We start from the raw sequence: 27352 nt of genomic DNA, 5'->3' as shown, positions 1-27352 counted from the left end.
GAGTCTAAAATGCACAATCAAAAGTAATAAACCAGACTGCAAATAGCTTAAAGATGAACATTAAATCAGAGCTTAAAAATTCTAATTTATTTCTAACAAACACCACTTGATGCTTGACTCACAAGCTTTATTTACATTTGTCTACAGCATCATTTCCTTATGAAATATACTAGTACAGCTTAAACCAAATAAAATCATAATCATTCGAATTGTCTGTAAACTACTATTAGCTAAATTTATAACCTTGCATTTGCTTATTAGTACAGTCAAAGTTTTAAATACAGAAAGCACAAGAATAAGCCAACGATAACATGTAGAATCTAGAAGATCATCTGGGCAATTTAGAAGGTGGACTTTCAAGAAGTCTGAGGCACAATTACAAGAGAGTAAAAGTTCTTGTGCAACCTACAGTGAATGTAGCAAAAAAAAATTTAAGACATAAAAAAAGCAGGGGAAGTTCACTGTAAAAATATTATCAAAATATTTCTACATAAGCTATTTTGCTTTCATCTTTAGATAAACTGAAGAGAAAAATCACTCATTTTAAAATAAAGAACAAATGTAATTTTGATCTGTCTACTAAGTACCTTAAAACATTTTAATTTGCAGTTGCAGTAGACATTAATGTTAAGGAAAAACAAACAAAAAACAAAAACAAAAAATGTGGGTATTGATTCCCATGCACAAAAAGTTCCCAAGCACATCTGTCAATTTCCCTTAATATACTTACCTTGCATTGTCACTGAAGATACTGTTAAGAGAAACCTTTTTTTTAAAACCAGAAGACAAAATAGAGCTCAAATGACCAGGTTTTGAGAAATAAAACAAATCTTGAAAGTATTTTAAGCCATAAGTAATTTCAAGTGAATAGGAGCAATTATTTCTGCTTATGTCATGAGGAAATAAGCATTTGTTACTCAGAAGAAAATTTTATGCAGTTTTTAAACACTTCAAAGCAAATGTTCATTTAAATTCACAATGTTTTGTCTCTGTTGGTCTTATACCCAAAGAGAAATATATTTCAAAAGCCTTCAATTTATTCGTTAGCTAGGATTTAATTTTGTCTACCCTATTGTGTGATAACTGAATTTTTAAAAGGTATCACACAAAGCTTCTAAAAACATTAAACACTTTCGTATGTTTTTCTCATCAACCACATTAGTAGAGATCAACTGCTAGGCATTCTTGTTCAAAATCACTGTGTCAGAAAGGCAGAAACTAACACCTTTCTCCTCTGCAATTCACAGAACTTTTCTGTATTAAACCTGGTGGTGCAAAAAGTAAAACTGGATAGAGACAATGATTCTAAGGCACCCTTAACATAAGAAATTTCAAAATAAAGAAGTTTCTAGTTAACTGTTTAACAATCTGTTAAACTTTTTCTAATAAGAATCACTGACACAGGTTAACAAACAGGCTGAGTCCTTTTCCCAGATTAACATAAACAGATTGTTTCCAACTACTTTACCACAGTCTTGCCTCCATGCTCAAAGTCCAGACAAGCCTAGATAATGCTCATATTTGGAGATGAGAAAAACAAGAGTTTAAATTAGAAAACAAAGTACTTTGTTATAGCTGAGATTGTTATAGCTTAAAAAAGCAAATGGTTGTAAATAATGAATGACAAACAAAGCATCTATTTTGGGACATCATGGCTTAAAATACTATTTACTTTTAATTTCACAAATAAACACAGCTATATTGTTCTGAAAAGCAATGAAAGGCATGCACCTCTACTAGCAGATTTAGCACTTCTGACCAAGTAAGACACCAACTTCTTAAAAAATATGCTTCATGCATTATATTGGACTTTTTTTTTTTAAGATGTAAATTTTAATACATTATTTCTTTTTTGAACTTGAACGGGAACCAGAATGGGATGATCCAGAAGGTGACCTGTGGTGCCTGTAAGACATAATAGAGAAAACAGGTAATCTGGTAAGCAGGAGCTGAATATCAGCTTTATTTATATGACTTTGAGAATATGAAAAATTAAACCTCATTAAACTGGTAAAAGGAATAATTAAAATCTAAGATATAAACTTATACACATAAAATTAACTAGTATTTAAACTTTGGATATGAGCCCAGTAGCAGTGCAACCATAATTTAAAAATCTCTTAAGATATAGCCACCTCTCAATTATTTAAGGCAATGAAGGAAAGCCTTGCAAAATTGTATACAACTACAGATTAATACAACAAAGGCATATAAACTGGGTAATGGCAGTGTGACTAAATCGTTCTCTCTGATATACTGTACATAGTGTGCTAAGGATATACGTAAAATAGATATAGCAAGGCTTCTGACTGTGTATGCAAATATATATCCATAAATAATAATGTTTTGGAAATCTAGGTTGCACCAAGATGACTGTACAATTAAGTTACAGGATTATATTCATGCAGCTAGTATGAGTAAGTCAATATATCAACCTGGGTAAAGTAGTGGTGTTCCGAGGGGTTGGCCCTGGGCTCAGGGTTGTTTAGTGTTTTCACCAATCACCTGGCTTATGGAATAGAGAACATGTTCATTAAGTTTAGATGACAACAAACTAGGGGGATTATATGTGGCTAAGATAAAAATTTGCAGAAGTGGTAAAAAAGCAACAGAATGAATTTCATAAAGTACGGAGTAATTTTTTAACAAAGGAATAAATGCACAGAAATGAAACTAGGTGTGTGTTAACCTTAATATCTACACTTCAAAATGGGAAGACACAAAACCAATCATTATGTACAAGAAGACGTAACCCTAGCACTGAACATAGCAAAAATCAGATTTTATCTAATCCTTACTTTTCACAAGCTGAAGGGATATAAAAATTTCCAAAGATTAAGGAAGCCATTAAAATGACTATATAATTAGAGATTGAGGGAAAAAAGAGAAAAATAATGAAACTGAATAATTAATTAGTCTGCTGCAGAAAAGGCTGACAGATGATACACTCTTCAAATTTTAAAAATATCAACACAGGTAAAGTAATCTAGTAAAGATCTTTTTCTACAAAAAAGGAATTCGGACTGAAAGATAAAAATATATTAGCTATAAGAACAATTTCTTATAAAGGGAACAAAAACAACAATTTGTTGTGGAAATGTATTTATACATAATTAAATAAGGACAGACTTCCAATCATCTATAATAGTTAATTTTCTTATTAGATGCCCTAGAAACCTACAGTTTCTAATATTTAATGTAAAATCGATAGCATAAATTAATACTTATAAAAATCAACCTCTAAATTACATCAACACACAGCTTCTGAATTAGAATCTTAAGAGACAGAAGTAACCGAGAGTTGGCTATAATTATATATGAAAATAAAAATTTAAACAATAAAATAATCAGAGAGTGGAAGAGAGTAGTTTGATCTACTTTTCTAAACAACCTGATTAAAACACATAGAGTAAACAAAGTAATTAATCTGTTTTTTGAAGTTCAAAGTTGAAAAGAGTTTAAAGTGGGTAACAAAGGAGATAATGAAAATCTAACCCTTGACTAAGAAGTTCAGTTAATCTATTAAACACACTTAAGAACACCCATTCTTATTTCTACAGAAACCCAAACCTTTCAGGTGACCGTGATCTTGTTCGTCTTTTTTTGCGATCACCAGATGAAGAAGATCTAGAACGACTTCTCTTTCTGTTCCTCTCAGGAGATGATGATGAACTTGAGTAAGATCTTTTTCGTGGGGAAGAAGAACCCCTGTGGGACCTGGAGCTGGATCTTCATTGATTGAGAAACAAATCAAACATTTCATTAAAAGAAGAAAGGAGGCAGATGGTTTAGCTTCTAGCTCCAAAAATAAACAATTTATAGCTGCAAAAATTTTATAAGAAAGAATACTTACTGCTTACTCAACAGAAGACTTCTGGTTCAACCATGAAATCAATTCTATTTAATTTAACTTCATCACTAGATAAGTGCTCACTACTTTAATTAAAAACTAGTTTAATGTATTAAAGTAGAATCTTAAATTCATTTTCTAAAATTTAAAGGCTTTCATTTTAAAGTATAAGTAGCAAAACTAACAGGAAAGCATTTGTATAAGTTAATGTCTAGAAACTACATCTTTCCATTTGGGGAAAAAATATGTATCATACAACTTCCTGAGGAAAATAGTAACAGTTTGTTGTGGAATTAAGCAACTTATTAGTTAAGTTGCTTCAGTAAAAGCAGGAATATGGGGACAAAATGACATAAAACAGTAGCTATTAAATCATTAAATATTCAAAGAAAAATAAAGTTAACTTTAAAATTTGATTAACAATATTTGTTTTTATGAAGAATCCCTATCCATGAAGTATGAAGTGTTGACATTCACATGTTTCAGGTAGAGAGGTAAATGTGCAAATGTTTAAATACAGTATTTCTTCATTTACATATTTTGGTTGAAGTAATTTAGCTCAAACTTCCCAAAAAATTCACCTTTGGGCTTAAAATAAAATCAGAAAGCCCAAAAGGAGAATTCTTTGGAAAGTTATAAGCAATGAAAAAAATGTTTGAAAAGAATATGAAGGCTGTTCTGTAAACCTTAAAGTGCTTCCCAAAGGAACTAGGACTTAAGGCTCTTCACCTAAGAAGCACTCAAATAAAAGAACTGAAACATTGATAATATATAATAACAATAACCTAACTTGCTCTCTATCATATTAACTTAATACAAGTGTGTATATCATCCTTTTCTTCTTAATGTTATCAAATTGTAGTTCCCTTCTAATGCTACAGATTTGGCTCTAAAATAAGCTATTAAGCAATTATTTTTACCAACTAGCTAACACTACACTTCAGTGTAATTCCACCTAAGTGGACTTTTAGTTGTTTTCTTATTCGTGTTAGATGTCTTTAATAGATCAACAAATTAAAAAAGAATGGCAGCATATTTTGACCAAGTCTAGAAAAAACTTCAAGAGACTAAAAGCTAATTTCTCACTTGTTTCTTTACAAATTCTTTTTCCCTCTGCAGTGCTAACTAAATGCAACCTGAAGTTAACAAGAATGCTTCAAGACGACATCCTACCTAAACCACCAGCCAACTTCTTAATTTGTGGAATTTAAGAAGTGTCTATACTTCTTACATACTACATAACACTGTGTATAATATTCCGTGTTATATTACAGAGAAATGAAAATAAAATCCACTTTATCTGATGTAAATTACAGAATTATTTCTGTAAATACTGAAATAACTGCCTTGCAAAACTGTTGAGGCAGTTCTTTTTCTTCCTTTTAAACATGAAGTAAACTTTTTCTTTTTATCTGCATACTTATTTTAACTACTACTGTAAAATAACTTTAATGAGTAGGCATTTGGTGATAAAGCTTGGCTGCATCTTCCCATTTCATCACATTTTAGCACAAAAATAGCAAACCTTGCACAACACAAAATAACCACCTTAATTCAATCATGGGAATGTCTTGGCACACTGCTGACAATGGAGACATCTCATGGTGAGAAAATTAAGCTGAGGCAAGTGCATTAGTTTTCTAATGCTAAAATAAAATTGACAAATAGAAGCAAAATAAGAGGAGAAAAAGCAACGCCTTCTGCAGCCTTTAAATATTTTCTCTCTCTGCTTTACAGAGAGATGCTACCTCATTCACCTTGATTTCGACCCACGAGATCTCGAACGTTCTCTGGAACTGGAACGAGATCTTGACTGCGAACTGGAAGAACTTCTTGAACGCGACCTGGAACAACATGGAAGGATATTTTTTTCCAGGACCATTTAATTAAGCTTTGTGATATGAACACGGAAAGAAAAATATGCATTAGGATTAATTTTCAGATAATAACTATTTGGGATATATATTTTCGAAACACAGTATTTTAAGGTTCATTTAGAACTTTATTCTGTATTAACAATTATGCCAAAACTTAAATTAATAATTTTTGAAAATAATCAACTACTTTCCAAGTTCATGGGGTCGCAAAGAGTTGGACACGACTTAGCAAGACTGAACAACTTTCCAAGTTTGACAAGATTTCTTTAAAGACGCTTTTAAGATTGTGCAGATAAAAATGCCCAGCATTATCACTTTATTAATACCGAATACTTTATGTTCACAAATACTTAAAAGTAACCTGGGAGGGACTGACACATTCAGGAATATGGCAGCTTATATTTAACTTGAAATCTTTCTATTTTCTTGGTCATTAGCTAGCATAAAGCTTCAATACTGACATGGGTATGTTTTTAACCTGTATGTTTTCTGTCTACTTAAAAATTTGAGAATTAAAGGGAAACTACATTGACAGTCCTGTCACTGTTTTAGGAAATTATTGAAAAATGACAGTAAATATGGTCCACTTGCATTTAAAAAGTCAACAAACTAAATAAATTTAATTTAGTAATTTAACTTATACTTAATTTGTTCCTGAAAATAACAATATGCAGAAAACATTAATTTTTACCTTAAAAGAATCTTTGTAATCACTGTTTTAAATTTTCAGACTTTACAATACTCAAAATTGCCTAAATACTTAGCTACTATTTTATTCGTAAATACAGTTGAAATTCATTGCACATAGTTTCACTTAACTAAATAGTTCTTCAATTTTGCTTACATAAAGTGTTGCTTTTTCTCAACCAAAACTTCATTTTTATTGTTGACTACACAATCAGTGACTTCTTATTAAAACTTTACACTACTAACAAAATAATATGCAAGTATAACACAAATTAAATCCTCTAATTCATTCCTGGACAGCTCTAAAGTATGAGCATTAGGATAATAGAATACAGCCAAATTTCTCCTGTATTCAGAATACCTATGCCAAATAAAACACTGTGTAATAAGCAGCAGTTCAATTAACGCCTAGAAAATTTCTGTACTAGTGTTTAAAATCATCAGTGGAAATATAAATCTTCATGTTATTTACTTTGAGTTTTCTGAATGTAAAATTTTCTCTTTAGATAACTAAGTATCTATAAATAATGATTTAACTGAATTTTTTGTCTATTTTAATAAAAGGCATGGTGCTAAACTGGACTAAGGAAGTTTCATATTAAAATTTTGTATTTCTGAGATACCTGACAATAACTTCATGGTACTAAGATAGAAAAAAATGATCTTTTAAATGATGACTTGAATGAGAACTCTAAAATAAAAGGAAAGTTTAGTTAAGAAAAACAAAATTTATAAGTAAAGAAGTTAGATACTGACATTTTGACTGGTGTTACCCTTGACCTGTACCCGTTTACCTGGACCTAGACCTTGAACTGGAGGGGGAGGATGAGCGTGATGAAGATCGTGAATGTGAAGACCGAGACTTTGAGCGACTTCGTCTGTTAGATTTCTTTTTATTACTATCTTCTTCTTCACTGGCATCAAGATTATATTTTGAGAGATCAGCATCATCTTCATCCTCATCCTAACAAAAATCCAGAATCAATTATATTTAGACCTTGAGATATCAATGCTATCTACTAGGAATGATGAATAGTTGTATGTAATGGACATCTTCATATGAACATATTTTATCACGAACATCTCAACAAATTCACTCTCAATCCTGAAATCTGATTACTACATTCCTAGTCTCAGCTAAAGAGAATGAATGATTGTCTCAGACATTTCAAAGATGTAAATGTAGAAGTCATACTCATTTTCTTTTTCACACAATGTATTACCATATAAACTGTCAAGAATTTTCAGTTTTATTTCTTTAAAAGTTCTTAAATGCATCTCCTTTAAGACTTAGTTCAGAACTTCATTCCTTTCTCTAGTACACCCCTTTAGGAAGTCTAACCGTGGGAATTAATTCTGCCTCCCCAATATCTCAGTATGTTGACAATCATTTCTAAAACATAGATCAGATAAATATACCTTGTTTATTTTTCAAGCTTGTTCCATATTGTTTTATCTCATTCGTTTTTTTTTCAAACTTCTTCCGTATTGTTTTATGTGCATTCGAGGGCCTCCTATGCTCAGACCTCAAAGCACCCTTAATCTAGGTCTATTCATCCATAAAATTTTACACTCAGGCCCCACAGAATAAATATCACCAGACCTGATGTGTTTGCTGACCCCCTTATTACCTTCTCCCCTGTGCTCTAACTACACTAGCCCATGTATGATTTTTTGGATGTTGCTGGCTTGTTTCCTACTATGGGAAACTTTATTTACTGTTCTCACTGCCCTAAAAATGCTCTGATCCCAGCCCTTACAGCAGGCTCCTTCGTATCACTCTATCACTCAAGTCTCAACACAAATTTCACTGTCTCAGAAATCCCCCATTCACTGAAACCAAAGTAGCTCTTCTAATAATCTGCTATTACATCACGCATCTTCATAATATTACTGCTATTTAAATTATATTGTTGATGTCTTTTCCTCTCTGCAATTTAAGTTAAGAGAAGCTTGGTTCTGTCTCAGTCACTATTGTATATTTCAAGTCAGAATAATGCTTGGCAAAATAGATCAAAATTTTTGTGGAAACAAATGATGACACTGTAGAACACATCTTTACCATAAGCCAAAGGTTGTCAAAGACATTCATATGCCATAGCTTGAACAAGACAAAGGGGAAATATGATAAGGAAATAAGTTACCTCATCTAATTTATATTTAGAAAGATCTTCATCCTCATCCTCTTCTTCTCCCTCAGATTCTTTATCTTCAACTTCCTTTAAAATAGATGCAGGACCAACTGCCTTCCCTCTGTATTTTTTCTTCTTACGTCCAAACTAGAGAAAAGGTTTCATGATATTTCTGTTAGCGAAAAGTATTAAAATACTTTTTCCTAAGACATTACTTTTATATATTTAGGTGCTAACATGTATTTTTAAGTCAATTATGTTTAAGTCAATTATGATTTCCAACAAAATGATAAGCTGCTGTAAAAGACTTAACATGAACTTACAAAAATGAGATACATTTAGTATTTTCTTTTTTCATTTAAGATATTTTCTAACATGCTTCTCTAAGTTGCATTCAACCTACACATTAATGTATAGCTTACCTCATCATATTCACCATCAGATTCTTCTCTTTCTATGTATTCAACATTTTCTCTTTCATTAAAACCACCACCATATCCTAAGGAGGGGGGGCAGAAATTGTTATGATAATTCACCAAAATCACCTATAGGTAATAGGAAAAAAATAAAACCTTATCAAAGACATCTGTTTATCCCTTTAGTAAATTATTGGTCTCAAAAAAAAAAAAGTATCACTACAGAGAACGGCCTCGAAGTTGGATATAGCTGGAAAAGTCCCATGCTACAATTTTAGCTCTTCTCAATTTCAAAATGTCCTTCCTGTATGATTTCAGTAACACATGGAATATATGGATGGAAAAACATCTCCTTAAACATCTGCTATAACCAAGTTTTAAAATGACTTTCCTCTGTGGTTTTAATCATAATTCTTTTGGGAGAAGTGGGCTCAGTAAGAACTAAAAATCAAATTTCACTGTTTGCTACTTAAAAATAGCTTGAAATCTTTTGATACACTGAAATTTTGCTGGGCTAAAATACAGTTAGAGCTTGGAAAGTAATTTTATAGGCAAAGATAATGACAAAACAAAGAACATAAAAATTGGTTTTAAATACACAGTTAAAAGTCACTCAGCTTTTCTGAAGAAGCCAGTAAACTTTTCAACTGAAAATATTCTAATAAAGACCAATCAAGATCAACAAACTGTTATTATTTACTGCCACAGCTACTATCTACAATTTAGACTGACAGATCTCTGACATAGGCTTAACAAATACCAGAAGAAAGTGAGTTAGTTTTAGAGAAAACAAGATGAGAACTTCTGAAAAATATCTCCCACTGAAAAAAATAAAGAGGTGGTTAAGAGTAACATAACCTAACTACCTCACATATTTCAGAACAGTACCGGCACACAAAAGAGTGATTCCCAGATTAAAGGATTTAATGAATCAGCAAAATGTTAAATTTATAGACAAAAAAAGCATTTTTAAAAAATTTAAGATTTGTGACTTTAAATCTGTCAGTCACAGGCATTAAAAAACTCATCACTTACCCTCTCATCATTTCACACGTGCCACAAACCAATAGTAGAGAGGATGTAAATGTCTCAGTAAAATAATGCATTAACTCACTTAAAAAAATCCCACATTAATGCAGTGTCTTTTCCTCACTATACTCTGTACCAGTGAAAATCACAATATATCAGTGTCTATCCTCAAAATACTTGATATCATCCCTTTTTTCCTCTTCCTACCTTGCTCCAGAGACAAAACAGACTCCAAAACAGACTTCTTGTAATACACAGAATTCTTATAAAATACAAGAATTTCCTCGTTTCTATGCATATGACACAAAAGTGTAGTGTTTTAAATATCAGTAACAACTTTTCCTTAGTAAAATCCTGGCTCTAGTTTTTCAGAGTATCAAATATTAAAAAAAAAAAAAAAAAAAATCAAGTACAACTAGTTATATGCCCATCTCAAGAAAATACCTCAGGGATTTCCTTGGTGGTCTAGTGACTAAGATTCCATGCTCCCAAAGCAGGGGCCCAGATTCAGTCCTTGGTCAGGGAACTAGATCCCACATGCTGCAACTAAAGCTTCCATGCAACTAAAAGCTAAAAAACATCCCGCATGCTGAAATAAAGATCAAAGATCCTGCATGCTGCGATAAGACTAATAATTTTAAAAAAGAAAAAGGCTCATATTCAATGTTAATTTGAGATAAACGCTGTAGAAAATTATAATTCAACAATATAGTTTCTTGGCTCTAGACATATATTTAATATTATGGCAGTATGTTTTGAGATGTAAGAGATGTAGTAGTAAAGACTTAAACCTCACAATACTTTGAAGTAGGTGAAAAATTAATGCAAAATGATTCACATAAGAAAAAAGGAAAAAAAATTATACAATAGGATGACTGTAAGCCAACAGTACAGAAAAACTGGACTATTTATATGTGGAAATGTAAAGATATTAAAGCACTACTATTTAAAATCAATAGGCTTTCAGTAAAGTTCTTTGTCCAGTAAGTAATCTGAAAGTAAAAAAATGGTAAGGCAAATATGGGGAGCCAAAGAATCAATTATACCAAGATTTAAAAAGCAAACATGTGGGTAGTTTTGCATAGGTGTGTAAGTAAAATTACTTCAAAATAACTGTGATAGCAAACACAAAGCTATTTTCACGTTCTCTCACACAGCCATATAATCTGCCAGTAATATATTATTAAGGTATGTTGTGTGAGTCCATATAACAAATACATCTCATGAAGTCTTTCTCTCTATGTGGGAAATCAGTAGCTATATCATTAAAAAAAAAAAAAAGCCTTCAGCATTATCTCCACTGAATAACAAGGGAGAGGAATAACTGGCTTATTTATGTGTGTTGCCCTCCCTCTACCGGTTTGAAGCTTTCAAGGAATATTTTAAAAATTGGTCTTCTTCCTTCCATGCTTGCCACTCCCACCCCCTAATTGTTTTTCTATAAACCAGTAATGTTTAAAAATTAAGACATGTCAATTCCTTGTTAAAAATTGTTATTTCCCATTATATTTAGAATAAAATAAAACTTCTTACTATGATTTACATGGCCTTAGCCTATTTCTGAAGTGTTTTCTGGAGCTGCTAGGAATTCATCCAATATGCTAAATTCTTTCAAGTGTCAGGGCCTGATTCATCTAAGCTGCTTGCTTTTGCTTGGAATGATCTCTCAACTTGCTACTAACTTTCACTTCTTAGCCTAAACATTGCTCTCTTGAAGACTTCATTAATTTTTGCCTTTACATTTCTATTTTGCTTAACCAAGTATTCCCCTGCACCGTGCCCAATGGCCAATAAATATTTCTTCAATTCTATACTCAATATTTGAGTATAGAAAACACCACAGTTATGGCATCATTTAAAGAATGAATTTTGTAAAAGCCTTTATGATACAGTTTATATGAAACAAGCAACCTCTACAGATTTTTAGCAAGTGTTAAAATAAAAATAATATCTGAAGATTTGTCTCAAAAAATGTAAAATGCGAGCAAAAATCAGTAAAGGATCAAACAGATTTAAAATAGGCCTGAATTAGGGTTGTGACAATGGAAGTGAAGAGAGAAAAGGGGATGAATGTAACACGTGTTTCAAAGGAAGAACTGAGACACTACTTTGAAAATTCTGAGAATCTATATTTTGATTAATCAGCAAAGAGAACAAAAATAATAAAGACAAACTAGACAGTAACAGTATATTATTAGTTCACATCTTCAACAATGATGGGCTAAGACAACTACTTATATCAAGGGAAATGGGAAAGGGTCAGGACACAAAAAAGATAATGGGTAAAGCAAAGTGAGAAGGTTATTAAACTTTGACAACTTCAGTTGTTAAGATTTTAGCTCTTGCATTAGCAAAATTTTTAAAGGAGGAATCGCAAAACAAGTCAAAGAGAATGTGAATAAATAAAAGGCTTTTGGGGATTACAATTCTTATAACTGTTAAGATTCTGGACTTTTTCCTAGGAGCAATTAAAACAAAATGTTTTAAACAAATGGAGTTTTAGTTTAGAACAAAGAACTCCCGGCTGTGAGAGAAATATGTACAACAACAAGGTGGCTGTTTTTTTTTCCAAGAAACAAGATAAAGTGGTATCTCTGCCTAGGGTAATGATGGAGAAGACTTCTGGGGGAACAAGAGAGATGAAGGAGTTATTAAGAAGGATGTCTAAGGTTCTGGTTTATGTAACAGGCATTTAGTGGGTGGTACCACTCATGAGAAAGAGATCACTAGAAGAGGGCCAGGTCCTGGGGGAAAATCACGAATTCAGTTTAGATATAATGAGTTTGACATTTACATAGTGATGATGAATAGGCAGCTGAATATACAGGTCAAAGAAGTCTGAGCTAGAGACATAAATTTGGTTATCATGGTGTGCCAATGTTTACTTAAACTTAGGTCTTCAAGAAAATGCCCAGAAAACAGAGCTTAAAAGAGAGCTTAGGAATTAGACCTAGAAGATACCAAACATTCTGTGACCACGAAAATACAATAAAAAAGGAAACAGAATAACCAACCAGAGGGGTGTATGTATGTATTGGGAGTGTGTGTGTGTTAGATTTAAAAAAAAAAAGGGGGGAAATATAAAAAGGAAAAAAAGGCCTTATTAAAAGGCCTTAATCTATAGACAGTGCAATTGGCTAAAGTCAGGAAGGAAAAGGAAACAGGGAAGCAGTTTATTAAGTCTAGGTCTGATAAGGTGACTAATGTATCAACAGAAGGAAGCCTTTGATTGTACAAGCTGTTGAATGACAAAATCAGATGTGAAGTATACTGATAATGTGGTTACGCTAACTGATGATAATGGGAAACTAACTACATTCTATCAGGTAAATATTTTCACCCCACTACTGACAACACACAGAGGCTTCCCTGGTGGCTCAGACGGTAAAGAATCTGCCTGCAATGCAAGAGACCTGGGTTCAGTCCCTAGATGAGGAAGATCCACTAGAGGAAGGAATGGCAATCCACTCCAGAATTCTTGCCTCGAGAATTCCATGGACAGAGGAGCCTGGCCAGCTACAGTCCATGGGGTCGCAAAGAGGTGGACATGACTGAGAGACTAACAGTGCTGACAATGCAGTGACTGACAACACACAGAGTCAACGATGGGTTATTATTTAGACCAATGGTGACCAAATAGCATCTAAAACACCCGCAAATTTTTGGGACCCACCACCAAAGAGCTTTGCCAGCTGTTTAGGAATCTGGATTTTCAGTTTCTCAAATGATTCTAATGCATGGCTAACTCTGAGAATTATTGCCTAAACTTTAGACAAATACTTTAAAAGGTGCCCCATGTTTGTTTTTGTCATACTAGGAAATCAAATGAATGAAAAAATGGTGTTATCCTATCATTATTAATAACATTATTTGGACTAGCAAAGGACAGAGAAGAATAAAGCATTTCTAAAACTATCCTATTGTCGACTATTTGTTAGGACAGAGTTTCCTCATGCTGTACTTTGTAAACTGTGAAATTACCAAACAAAAGATGACTGTGGATGAGAGAAAAAAAAAAATCAAGGTAAAAAATATAAGGGCAGAATAAACAATCCTCATTTACTGTGCTCTTATGAAGTGATATAATTATCAATTTCAATGTTTAGTTGTTTTAAAATCATTTAGTTGGAATGAGTTTGACCCTTACCTGTTCTTTCTTCCAGTTTAGCATACTTTGGAGTATTACACATGTTACACTCTGATCTTCTGGCCCAATTCACATTACTGCAACTTTAAAAGTGAAAAATATCAAGTTAGTAGATTATAACATAAAACGAATAGTAAATTTCAAAATATTTAAGAATTTCAAAATAAAAAGTAGAGTGAACGCACTACCATAAAGAAATGTTTACTAAGGATGCTACAAAGGAAATGTACCAATGTACTTTTTCTGAGGAGAGAGTATGGTTAGAACAGACTGAACTACTTAAGCAGAGGAGCAAAAGCTATATAGTATGAAGAGTGCCTCTGTCTTTTTATGAGAAATCAATGAGAAATTATATCTACAGAGATTTTGGTGTCTTGCAGGGGGGAGGGAAATACCACTTTAATGAAATGTTCTATTAATTTCCCAGTCTCCGAATTCACCTCAGGAGTAAAGTTATACCCTGCAAATAAAGTTAAAAAATTTTTTTTTTCTTCTGAAGAATCAGTTCATTCACTGGATCCCAAATTCAGTGACTTAATCTGTTGCTCGAAAATTATTTAATACTAATTTAGTATTTTTAAGACCAGAAATTTGTGTAAGACCCTCTTCTGATTTAGTCCTTTCATGCATATTTGATTCATCTGCTTAAGAGAAAAGATGGATATTGGAAAAATCAATATAGCACGTGAAAATCAGAAATATTAAGAAACCTAATTAGGAACAATTATCTATAGGATGCAACTTATGATTCTAAAATTACTGTGCAAACAGACAAAATATATTTCATGATATATTTCACACTAATGATACAGGCTAAAAGTTTTTGAGATTTTTCAAAAATAGGACAAAATAGGTTTTTAGTGCTTTTAAGTACCCCCTCTCTCTTCTTTTTGAATGTTACCTCATCTTGAGTATCGATTTACTGGTATACATAATTCATCTTACTGACAACTAATATTACCATTAAAAATAGAATTTAAAAGTTCTTTATACTTAAATACCAGATACAGAATGAATAACAATCAACAGATCTTTGATTTCAAGACTACTGTGGTTTGTTAATGTGAGTAGGAAGAGTAGGTAGTATTAACAAGTAGTGGCTATATACATTATTATGGGAAAAAAGTCAGGACGATCATTTAAAACACGTACGTTTTACACTGCCAGTCATTAGCACTAAATAAGCCTCGGCTCTTTTCTGCAAGTGTCTTTCCTATTTCAGTGCCCCCAGCTTTCATCATCTTAGCCTCAGTTGTTTTCTCTGAAAATAGAAAAATGCAGTATGAATCTGGGGAGATAAAGAAATGGTCTGTATAAAGTTTTAACAAGTTTTAACAGAAGGTTCCTTAAGTGTTTACCTCGACCACATCTATTACAGCTGGTTCTTCTAGCAAAGTTTACATTTCCACATCTGAAAATAAAGTAAAAAATACTTGAGAGACACGTATTAAACTTATGTAATTCTAAAGATTCTATTACACAGTTTTTTAACGTATCCTCCCTATATATCTGGGTCTAGAACTTCTCTTTTCATGTTAATGTCAATGTTAACTACAAAAAAACAAACCAAAAAACCCCCTCACAATTTAGGTGGAAAAAATACAAGATTTGAAGTTACAAGTCATGGATAAGAAACTCCAACCTCTCAATTACCAATTATGTGATTCAGGTAAGTCACTTAAGGATCTCTACACCTCAGTGTCCTCATACTGGCACACATCATTAAGTACAATAAAATACCTTACAAAGTTTAAGTGAGATGTGAGTCCACTTGAACAATTACTGATGAAGCACCAGGGAGTTCAAAAAGATTTAAAGTAACTCTCAGTATAGAAAATAAGATTATACAAAATTTTGTTAAGAATTATAATACAAAATCCTAAAGGTGAACCAAGGGGGAGAAAATGGGTAAGTCAGAAATGGCTTCATGGATCTTAATAATACCCTCTTGTTAGAAACAGAAGGCAGGATGGTAAAAAGAAAAAGGAAAATACATTGTATGACAAAATAGAACTAGGTTTAATAATTAGAAGGAAACTCAGTTTTGGGGGTATCTATCAAACCTCTGAAATCTAGTTGGAAAACTACAACCAATAATGCTAACACATCAAGTAACATATTGTAACTTTATGCTGATACTAAACAAACAAAAAACAAGGGTTCATGAACATAGTTTTTATAGTGCATCTGCAAATTATAAAAGCATGCTAAATGCTCTGAATAACATGTAAAGCTTAAACTTTAAAAAGGTGATTTTTTTTAAGGTATTATACTAGAATGAAATAAAGATGTGAAGTATGGAAGAGACACTCAACTGAAGCACACCAAGAACTTTTAGGTCATTCCCCCGGCCCCCCCCAATAAAGAATATCCTTTACGACTCCAATAAGCATTGGAAATACATTCTGAAAATGTTTTCTGGATTTATACATATTGTAGAAGTTAGTCTGTTCATATATTTGTAACTGAGTTGAAATGCACTCTTAGAAAAACCTTCAAATATCTGAGTATACTGTCATTAATGACACTGTCAAAAGCACATTATTCTACAAGTGACCAACAACACAAAAAGTCAGTTGTTTGTTCCACTCAAAATTGATTTGATACCCTTCAAGTAATCTTAATCTTTATGTAATCGAGAAACATCAACTTTTTATGTAAAGAAGCACAATGCTTCATTTCAGTTCAGTTGCTCAATCCTGTCTGACTCTGTGTCCCTATGGACTGCAGCACGCAGTCCATTTAAATTGCTCAAAATAAGAATGGAAGACAAATGCTGTGGAAATAAGACCGTAATCTTCTTTCACATTTGATTCTAAAACTAATATTCATAATTATTGATTGATGAGTATTCGGTACATCTTATTGCTCTACACAATCTATGCTATACCATTTTAAGGGGATCTTCTACTTTTTTAAGCAAAGTTAAATAACCTAGGTAAAGTTACATAAGCAATAGGATTGGAATTGATTTTCAAAGTTTTCACTCTTCACTACCAGGAACTCCATATGCCATCTGTGGCTTGCTTAGAGACAAGCATTCAAAAGTTTTATTGGAACACGAGATGCGCATTCTTTTTTTTGACAATTACTTTCCATAATAATTTTTGTATATCTCCAAATAGATACATCTACTTAAACACCCGCCAATAAAATCTTCCTAAACAATTTAATAGAGGACATTGGTTTCAGCAGAGCCACTAAGACACGTGTTTCTTTAAAGTAGGCATTCTCCAGGGCTAAGCAGGCAAAAACACAGACCTCATATGTTTCGGTTCTAAAGAGGCGAAAGGTTCAATTCTTGCGGGGAAATTAAAGACCAATAAAGAAAAAAAAAAAAAAGCCAGAATTCCTCCAACCAAAGGAGGTTAGCATTTGGGAGGAAAAAGTAAAAACAACACGTAAAGTTTGACTTAAATAAGAAAACAACAAAATGAACTAGGTGAAGCAAACAAATGAGTTCAAGAAAGCAACGTTTTCTGAACAAGAGTCAAGTTCTGCAGGGAAAAGTCACGTGGGGGAGATCCGACACCGAGCTGGCCTCCACCGGGGAGGTTTCCTTATCGCGGAAACCTGGCCGGGGGTGGGGTGGGGAGTGAGGAGAAGGGGCGGCCATGTCCCTCCTCAAACAACCGGCTGTCTCAGAGAGAGATAATCGAGGAGACGCTGAAGACCTAATCAAAAGAAAGGCTCTTGAAAGACCTCATCGTGAGGAGAGTAAGAGCCTCCTTCCCGCCCGGGAGCCGGCAGTTCTCGTCCACCACTCGGCTGACGGCATCAGCGACCGTAAAAACGGAAAATGCCCGATCGACTCGAGAAAGCTTCCAACGACCAACCCCGCTTCAAACTCGGGACTTCACGAACTCACTTTTTGTCCGGGCAAATCCAGTCACCGTCACTGACTCTGAAATTCTTGGTCGACATCTTGGACGCCGCCACCACAACCACCCGCAGCTACGTCTTCACAGGAGGGAGCGGGCCGGGGACTTGTGGCGCTCCAGGGCTGTCCTCATACCGCCTGACTCCTTTCCAATACTGCGACAGGGTTTGATAGTGCGAACACTCGGCCTAGATTGGGTTTGAACGTTATTGTTCAGAAAAAGATGCCTGTGAGATTTTTTTTTTTCTGGCCGAAAGAGTTACAATGAAAACACATTCTCTAGGACTAAACTAACAGGCGCCGCCAGGACAGCCCAGGCGGGAGGCCTTCGTGGCACTAGATGCCTCGGAGAGCCCCCTACAGGCAGGAGGACCTGAAAGAAAAGTACTTCCGCTAAGATGGGCGGGGCTAGGGAGGTGGGGCGGAAGTGACTATGACTCTCCGGGGCTGGCAAAGGCGGGTTTGGCTAATCGGTTGGGGTGTAGTGGGCTTTTCCAGTTTTTGGAAAACTGATTTTAATAAAGGCTCGAGAACTCTGTTCTTTCATCATGCACATAGGATATCGTTTTAAACATATTGTTTTGGGGTATGTAAATAGATGTAACAGATAAGCAATATACACTTGGGAACTGGGCAGTAATTGTGAAACTAGGAGGTTGCCACTATAGTTAAAAGACCTGTCTTTTCCGCATTCCATTAGCTTGCTTTCCTCCAGAGGTAACACTCACTTGTATTTTGGGTTTATTCCTTTGCTGTTAAAAATGTAGTTTATGTCTAATAAACGGTTGAACTTTACAGGGATAGTTTATTGTTGTGTCTGCAGCTTTCTTTTCGTCAACAATATGCTTTTAAAACGTCCTAGATTGTTGCATGGACGGAGGAGCCAGGTAGGCTGCAGTCCATGGGGTCGCTACGAGTCGGACACGACTGAGCGACTTCACTTTCACTTTTCACTTTTGTGCATTGGAGAAGGAAATGGCAACCCCCTCCAGTGTTCTTCCCTGGAGAATCCCAGGGACGGGGGAGCCTGGTGGGCTGCCGTCTATGGGGTCGCACAGAGTCGGGCACGACTGAAGCGACTTAGCAGCAGCAGCAGCAGCAGATTGTTGCATGTATTTGTATTTGTTTAATTTTGCTGTTATTTATTGGTAATGTTGCTTCGTGTGACAGCTTATCCCTCTGTTTCTCAACTTTTGTCATAAATTTGGATACAAAAATGCAAGAATTTTTCTAGTGTACAGCTTGTATCTACAGAGAACCTTTTCAGTTGCTTTCTAATTATAATTGCTTTAAAGACTGTAATAATGGTAGCATCTTGGTTACCTAGGGATTGGCAGCTGTTTATTTTTCCTTAATAACTGGCCCTGTTTTCCGGTTCTTTGTATATTGACTGTGATTTTTATCCAAGACATTTTGAATCTTTTGTTGCATAGACTCTGGGTTCTGATTAACATTCCTCTGGAGAATGTTGATTTTTTTGTTTGTTTTCTTTTAGGAGGCCATCAATCCAGTTTGGTTCAAATCTTAGGTTGAGTCTCACCCGTGGGTGCTGGTTCCATGTCAGTTCGGTTTTCAGAGGCTTTATTGTGTTGCATTGAATCTGTTCTATACATACAACACTCAGGAATTATTTTGGAACTTGAGAAGTAATTTAAATTGTAGTTCACATATCTTTTGCTATGCAGCTTTATATCTGCCCTGCAGGTGCTTAGTTCAAGGTGTGAGCAGAGAGCTTAGATTCATACAAAGAATTAGGGAGTTTGCTTCTCCAGCTCCCCGATTTTTGATATTCCTCTCCTCTCTGTTTTGCAGATTCTCGTTTTCTTGCTAGAATTATGAGGTTTCTCTTGGTGCCATAGCTACAGCATTTGACTAGGGCGTACACTGGAGCAAAGAGGTGAGAGAAAAGAGCAAAACAAAAGATGAATTCCCTCCAAGAGGTACCCTTTCCCAGTTTCCTTGTCTAGAAAGACACAGTTTTTCTTGGTGTCCTAACTGCCCAAGCCTGGCCCTAACTCTCAGTCAAGACCAGAGGGAAAAAAAGGAGAAAAAAAGCCAAATATTCCCCCACAGACTTTAGCTCATGGAAGCCCTCTTTCCCCATTCATCTAGCTAGAAATATGGGGTTTCTCTCCGTTTTTGTTCCCTGTGCTACCACCGCAGTATGACTGGGTTTCAGACCTCCAGTCAAATCTGTAAGAGAAAGTAGGAAAAACAAACACAGAAGGCATTTTTCCAAGTTTTGACTTTCCTCCCCAATCTACCTATTTTTGTTTACTTTTTTCTTAGAGTCCTCAGGTAGTTGCTTTTTGTATTTTGCCTTGAAGTTTTAGTTGTGATTAGTAGGAAAGACAGGCTGTCATGGTCGTACTCCATTTTGGCTGGCACTGCAAGTCAAGGAAATAGAAATTACCACTATACCTCCATTAGAATTATTACAATGAAAAATTTAGACAATATCAAGTGTTGGAGAATGTGTTGAACAATGACTGGAATTCTTATACACTGTTAGTGGACGTGTCAATGGATACATTTACTTTGGGAAGTGTTTGTTAGAATCTATTAGATCTTAGCATATGCATACCCTATGACCCTAAGATTCCACTCCCAAATATATTTCCAACAGAAATGCCCGTATGTTCACTAAAGAGGTATATAATAGTGTTCATAGCTATACTATAATAGCCCCAAACCAGAAGTTCCCATTTGCTTGTGAATGGTAGCCTGGGTAAATAGTTACAGATTCACATAGTGGAATTCTATACACCACAATGACAATAAACAAATTGCCATCACTTTGGAGAGTATAACTGTCACTCACAAATACAGTATTGAATTGGAAAAGCCAGATACAAACTAGCACATGTTATATAATTCCATTTACATGGACTTCAAAAGCAGGCCAAACTAATCTAGGATGATGGTTACCCTAGGGAGTGGGGAGGAGATAGTGCCTGGAAGAGGACATGAGCTTTTTGGAGTCCTGATCATATTGTTTGTCATGGTTGGGTTCTGGTTATACGAATATCTTCATTTTATAAAAACTCAAAGTTTCTATAAAGCTATGTGCCCTTATGATTTAGGCTTTTTTTTTTTTTTAAGTTTCAATGAAGTGTAAAAAATAAATACTTAAATTGGCCCATTTCACCACATCTATCTCACATTAGTAGATCCTTGCAAAATATTATACTAACTTTAGAGGCAAAGGGAATGATCACAGACTCCCTTGTGACTTTCCAAGTATGATTGGTACATGGATTCCTTTTGGCCTTAATGGTGATTGAGGTTTCTTACAATTGAGATGTTGAATCTGCCGTAACTCATATCAAGTTGTATTACAAAGCTATTAAGAAAAGATATATTCTCAGTTCTACAGTTAACTGAGAGTTTGAAGTGGTAGTGGTTAACTTCTGAGGTTTACATTTTTAAACTCAAAGAGAATTTTCTTAAAATATAGATAAATCAAGCAGATTTTGTTCATACATGTTCAGATACATGCAGGAAAAACGTTGCTATTCAGAGACAATGAAAAATAACTTTTTGAAGTTCCAAATCATAAAATTCCCTGCATGAGTCACAGTTGAAATATATTAAAACAATGTTTTTTTTCAACTGACCAGAATTTTAAAAGTTTATAATATATAAATCCTTGTGTTATAAAATATCTGGAATTATAACTTAACAAGCCGCCATAGAATGTTTGCTCTTGAAACAAGTAGGTCTTGCTCAGAAGAATAAGGATTTTATTAAACAAATGAATAAATCTGTGAATTTAATACTCGTACCTAAGTAATTCCCTAATTTTAATCTGGGGATGTGTGAAAAGTGGAAGTCACTTGTTTGGTCACAGGGAGCAGCAGTGACCCTAGACAAAGTTGGTGAGTGTGTGAAGTTGTGGCTGAGTTTTATACAGTCTGCAAGATGGAGTGGTGGGTAGCTGTAACCTCCAAAAAGGCACTCAGAATTGGAAATTGGGTAATAAAATATCATCATTTGGATTTGAGGTTAGAAATATTAGCATGTGATTGTTTACATCAGCCACCTGGAAATAGAATTAACTCACTCTAAAATCTGGTTTGTGTTTATGATTTAAGATGAACACAAATCTAATCTATATTCCTGAGGGAATTATTTTAATAATAGCTATTTACTATATATTTGGTATATGTAGAGCTAAAAGCTTTACATTAATTATCACATTTAGACTCCCAACAGTCTTTAGGAAAGATACTATTAGCTTTGTTTACAGATGAGACATCAAGGTTTAGAAAGTATAAGGACCTTGTGAAAGGTTTTGAAGTGTAGTATATAATGACTCTGGAGTCAGATTTCTTGGGTTCAGATCTCAGCTCTACTACTCATTAGGCAAATCACTTAAACTAGCTGTATTTTGTTTCTTTATCTTTATCTAGAGATGATGCTAATAGTATTTTAGAATTGCTAAAAGGATTAAGGGGAAACAGTGGAACAGTGGCTGGCTTTGTCTTTTTGGGCTCCAAAATCACTCAGATGGTGACTGCAGCCATGAAATTAAAAGATGCTTACTCCTTGGAAGGAAAGTTATGACCAACCTAGATAGCATATTAAAAAGCAGAGACATTACTTTGCTGACAAAGGTCCGACTAGTCAAGGCTATGGTTTTTCCAGTAGTCATATATGGATGTGAGAGTTGGACTTTAAAGAAAGATGAGCGCCAAAGAATTGATACTTTTGAACTGTGTTGTTGGAGAAGACTCTTGAGAGTCCCTTGGACTGCAAGAAGATCCAACCAGTCCATCCTAAAGGAGATCAGTTCTGGGTGTTCATTGGAAGGACTGATGTTGAAGCTGAAACCCCAATACTTTGGCCACCTGATGCGAAGAGCTGACTCATTTGAAAAGACCCTGATGCTGGGAAAGATTGAGAGCAGGAGGAGAAGGGGATAACAGAGGATGAGATGGTTGGATGGCATCACCGACTCAATGGACATGCGTACCCATTTTGGGTAAGCTCTGAGAGTTGATGATGGACAGGGAGGCCTGGAGTGCTGTGGTTCATGGGGTTGCAAAGAGTCAGACACGACTGAGCAACTGAACTTAACTAAACTGAAAAGGATTAAGTGAGAAAGCTCACTTTAGGTGCCTCATACAGAACTCAGTAAATAATGGTTATTATTGTTCAGTTAAAGGCTCATAGGTAATAGATGCTAAAGAATCTGCTTTCAATGCAGATAGATCCCTGGGTTGGGAAGATCCCTTGGAGAAGGGAATGACTACCCATTTCCCTCTCCAGTATTTTTGCCTGGAGAATTCCATGGACAGAAGATCCTGGTGGTCTACAGTCCATAGGGCTGCAAACAGTAGGACATGACCAACAGACTAACACTTTCCCTTTTCAGGTAATGGATGCTAGGGTTGGTGAATAACAAGTAGTTAAGGTACCAAAAAGTTAACCAACTGTAGTTAGTAAAATTTTTCTGGGAGAATCATATGTCAATAGAAAGATGACTTGAGATAAGTCTAGGATAACAGTACACAAAATATAAGTATAAATCTGGCAGTGACCAGAGGAGAAGGCTATTTGTGTTCAAGGACTACAACTAATTTTTCAAAGAGAAATATTCCTAGAATAGGGAAGCAATTTCCACTATCCTATTTTGAAAGAAAAGTCCATCAATAGGACCCATTCTCTTTCTTCTAATTGTCGTAGACCCTTGAACAAGGGTTTGGACTGCAGGGATCTACATATATACATACTTTTCTTCAATAAATACACACAATACTACATAACCCAGGTTGGTTGAACCTGCGGATGTGGAACTGCAGATTGGGAAGGCCAACTGTTAAACCTGAGCATCCGTTGATTTTAGTATTTGCATAGAGTTCAGGAACCAATACCCCAAGGAAACCAAGGAACAACTGTACATGCTCATCAAACAACCCTCTAATTGGTAACTTCCTCTCCTGAGTGCATTTAACCTACCATGGTGAAATACCCAGAGTGAATTGTCCATACAAGTTCTTCTTTCCAGATTTAGCTTTTTATATATTGATAGATTGACATTCTGAAGGGCATATTAATTTCTTATGAGTATTCCTAACATGTTGATCCCCAAAAGGTTAATTTGTTCTAAGTAAGTAAGTGAAATTCACTCAGTCGTGTCCAACTCTTTGCGACCCCAAAGACTATATAGTCCATAGAATTCTCCAGGCCAGAATACTGGAGTGGGTAGTCTCTCCCTTCTCCAGGGGATCTTCCCAACCCAGGGATCGAACCCAGGTCTTCCACATTGCAGGTGGATTCTTTACCAGCTGAGCTACAAGGGAAGCCCTAATTTGTTCTGGTGGAAATGATAAACTTGAGCCTCCAAACCTACCAAACTAAAAATCTGGCTTTGAATATTGCATTAGAGCTCTGTATGCTTGCAAGTAACAAAAATAAAAATAAAATGGCTTAAATAACAAAAAAAGGAAGGGAGTTAATGTTATAAAGAGAAGGTATTTGATGGGATAGGAAGGCAAGAATACAGCACAGATTCAGAAAGAAACTAAAGGAAATCATCTCACATCTAAGCAGCACGCTTTCTCCTCTCTTGCTGCTGACTCTGCTTACACATAATTTTCTATTTGCAGACCTCTTTCTCCTGCTATTTAGTTCACAGGACAGACAGAAGCAGTTACCATCATTTGACCTGAGCAATAAGGACTATTAATCCAGCCCTACTCCTCTGGGGGACAGGTGTGGGAGACACTTTGGAGAGTCTCCAAATGTTGCAAGTCCTCTGTGGTGTCTGGGACCACTGGGCAGAGTCTGAGAGGCAGAACCCAGTCCTGTGTGGGTTCTGGAAATGAAAGCCCGGAAACGTTCTGTTGTCTGCTGGAGACTGGCCAGGTTAGCAGGCCTTTCTGGGAAGGACACCCTAAGTCTGTACCAGCACTTTATTGGCCTCAGTCCCTGGTTCTCCTTTTTAGTACTCTCAATAATACCCCCCTCACTGTGCATGGGGTCTACTAGGTCCCCGTAATACCCCTCTCACTGTGCATAGGGTCCGCTAGGTCCCTGAGGATTTCTAGGTCTTGCACTCGTTGGGTGGCTCTTGGTTCTCCTATTGGTTTTCTAATGCTGTGTAACAGAAATTTAGCAGGTTATAGCAACATTTTATTATCTGTCAGTTTCTGTAGGTAGGAAGTCTGGGAATGGTTTATTCTTTGCTTAGGATCTCACCAGATCACAATCAAAGTATTGGCTAGGAGTGTAGTTTCATCTAAGGCTCAGGGTCATCTTCCATAGTCACTCAGGTTGTTGATAAAATTCAGTTCCTTGTAGCTAGAGGGCTGGGGCCCCTATCTTCTTGCCAGACATCAGTGGGGTTTTCCCTCAGAGACTGCCCTCAGGTCCTAATCATACAGCCCTCCTGCAATGTGGAACATTACTTCTCCAAAACCTGCAGGAGAATTTCTCTACAATTCCTTCCTGCTTCTGCTAGTATTACTATTACCAACACCACCACTATAACTGCAATGTTATCTGACATAAGGTAATCATAGCAGAAATGATCCAATCACCTTTGCTCTGTACATACTAAGTCACCGTGTCTGACTCTGTGACCCCATGGACTGTAGCTCACCAGGCTCCTCTGTTCATGGGATTCTTCAGGCAAGAATACTGCGGTGGGTTGCCATGCCCTCCTCCACGGGATCTTCCCAACCGAGGGATCAAACCCACGTCTCTTATGTCTCCTGCATTGGCAGGCAGATTCTTTTCCGCTAGTGCCACCTGGGAAGGTTATGTTCTATAGTATAAACTAATTGAAGGAGTGACATCTCATCACGTTAACAGGTCCTGCCCAGACTCAAAGGGAGGGTATAACATAGGTCATGTATATGTACCAGGGGGCAAGAATCTTGGGAGCCATCTTAAAAATTCTGCCTTGGTCTCATTCTGGGCTCTGGAATAGGTAAATATTACCATAGATGATCCTTACAGTTCTCACTATCTCAAGGCATTGAGAAATCCTTAAACTGACTGTCCACGTTTTTCTCTTTCATAGTCTTTGAAGAACAATATAGTTTACTATAGTGCTTGAGATGTATGACTATTCATAGACCTGCAAATTTCACATACCCCAAGTGTGCATCTCTAAGAATTTTTTGTCACACAGATTTCTTTCTATAATTTAAATGTGCTGAAAGAAATGACAAGAAGTTATTAAACATTGTTTACCTAGAACACTTTACAAATTGACATTCCTAGAAATTCAGTGGATTAAAAGATGTGAGTATCCATCTCTAAACACTTCACAAATATCCTGCAACTTAAATGCTCTTTTTGTTCTTTACAAACCATTAATAGGAAGTTATTGCCAGCTGGTGTTTCAGAGTCCTTTATAAATTAATTATAGTATTTACTAGCCATGTGGGAGTGGAGAAGTCTAATTAGGTCAAGGAGGCTAGCCCTGCTTGAGGCTGAAAAGCAAAGCAAGTATAAGGTGTCAGTTGCAAATTTAATGCAGTACTTTGTAGACCACATGTGTTTGAAAAAAAATAGTGGATAATACTGAGATTACATGCAAATTTATGGGAAAAATCATATCATAATTAGAATAAAAAATTTGTTAAAATCTGTCATAGATCTGTGACAAAAATAAGATATTTTAGCTGACACAGGACTTTATGGGTGTTCCATGTCACAGGAGGAATGGGATGCTTGATGTTAACAATATATTCATTCATTCATTTATTCACTCACTCAACAAGGCAAGCTATTTTTGCTGCAAAGAAGACAATATGACAGCTTCTTTCTTTAAGGAGTTCACAGAATACTGGTGAATACAGATGTATAAGAGATAGAAAGTAGTATTGTAAGTGTAATATAGGCATAATTAGAGGGTATTAAGAGTGTTCCTGGGGGCTTCCCTGGTCTTCCCTTCTCAGATGGTAAAGAATCTGCCTGCAGTGCAGGAGACCTAGGTTCAATCCCTGGGTGGGGAAGATCCCCTGGAGAAGGGAATGGCAACCCACTCCAGTATTCTTGCCTGGAGAATTCCATGGACAGAGGAGCCTGGCAGACTACAGTCCGTGGGGTCACAGAGTCAGTCACTACTGAGTGACTAATACAAGAGTGGTCCTAGGTGGAACAACTCTTTGAGTTCATAGGTGGAAAAGGGAAATGCATCAGGGTTATTTCATTACAAGTAACAGAAACCAAAAATGGTTAAAGGGTCTCCCTTCAGGGCTGGGTCAAGAATGAGGCAAGCATGTCCCATGGTACGTGAAATTTAAAGAGGCTCTCTTTCTCAGGTGCTGAGCCTAGCGATGTCACCTAAGAGTGCCTCCTTAAATTTTGTGCACTAGAT

The 27352-nt window shown here is 35.5% G+C and overlaps 1 protein-coding gene and 1 long non-coding RNA gene across 6 annotated transcripts in view; one reads left to right on the top strand and one right to left on the bottom strand.

Moving 5' to 3' along the window:
• Positions 1-65: 65 nt before the first annotated feature.
• On the bottom strand, positions 66-18102 carry ZRANB2 (zinc finger RANBP2-type containing 2). Of its 5 annotated transcripts, none has more exons than XR_014053752.1 (11): positions 18007-18102; positions 15497-15549; positions 15291-15399; positions 14139-14221; positions 8969-9045; positions 8559-8693; positions 7209-7378; positions 5608-5694; positions 3571-3723; positions 2436-2505; positions 66-1905 (listed from the first exon to the last, which is right to left on the bottom strand). XR_014053752.1 is itself a non-coding variant. In XM_081490657.1 (11 exons), the coding sequence occupies exons 1-10, from the start codon at positions 18060-18062 to the stop codon at positions 2476-2478; spliced, it is 963 nt and encodes a 320-aa protein (XP_081346783.1). In that variant the 5' UTR covers positions 18063-18102; the 3' UTR covers positions 66-1905; positions 2436-2475. The 5 variants fall into 5 exon arrangements, 4 of the variants coding, with proteins under 4 accessions (XP_081346783.1, XP_081346784.1, XP_081346781.1 ...); XM_081490657.1 differs by having other exon boundaries at positions 2436-2509; positions 3571-3729; XM_081490658.1 differs by having other exon boundaries at positions 2436-2509.
• A 326-nt stretch (positions 18103-18428) lies between these two features.
• The window catches only part of LOC145506323 (uncharacterized), a 146215-nt gene continuing 137291 nt past the window's right edge, over positions 18429-27352 (top strand). Inside the window, exons 1-2 of the long non-coding RNA XR_014053753.1 lie at positions 18429-18604; positions 19831-19915. This is a non-coding gene — a long non-coding RNA (uncharacterized LOC145506323). The remainder of the gene's footprint in view (positions 18605-19830; positions 19916-27352) is intronic.

Source organism: Giraffa tippelskirchi, chromosome 5 (assembly GCF_054371585.1).
Source record: "Giraffa tippelskirchi isolate mGirTip1 chromosome 5, T2T-mGirTip1v1.2.pri, whole genome shotgun sequence".
Lineage (NCBI taxonomy): Eukaryota > Metazoa > Chordata > Mammalia > Artiodactyla > Giraffidae > Giraffa > Giraffa tippelskirchi.
This window is presented reverse-complemented; position numbering and strand designations above follow the sequence as displayed.

Excerpts from the sequence above, each read along its gene's own strand:
- ZRANB2 (XM_081490655.1), bottom strand. The coding sequence starts at position 18,062 with ATGTCGACCAAGAATTTCAGAGTCAGTGACGGTGACTGGATTTGCCCG. Across the intron at positions 14,222-15,290 it reads AATGACTGGCAGTGTAAAAC|TTGCAGTAATGTGAATTGGG; the intron begins GTACGTGTTTTA and ends TCACTTTTAAAG. Across the intron at positions 3,730-5,607 it reads TCTCGTGGGTCGAAATCAAG|ATCCAGCTCCAGGTCCCACA; the intron begins GTGAATGAGGTA and ends CAATCAATGAAG.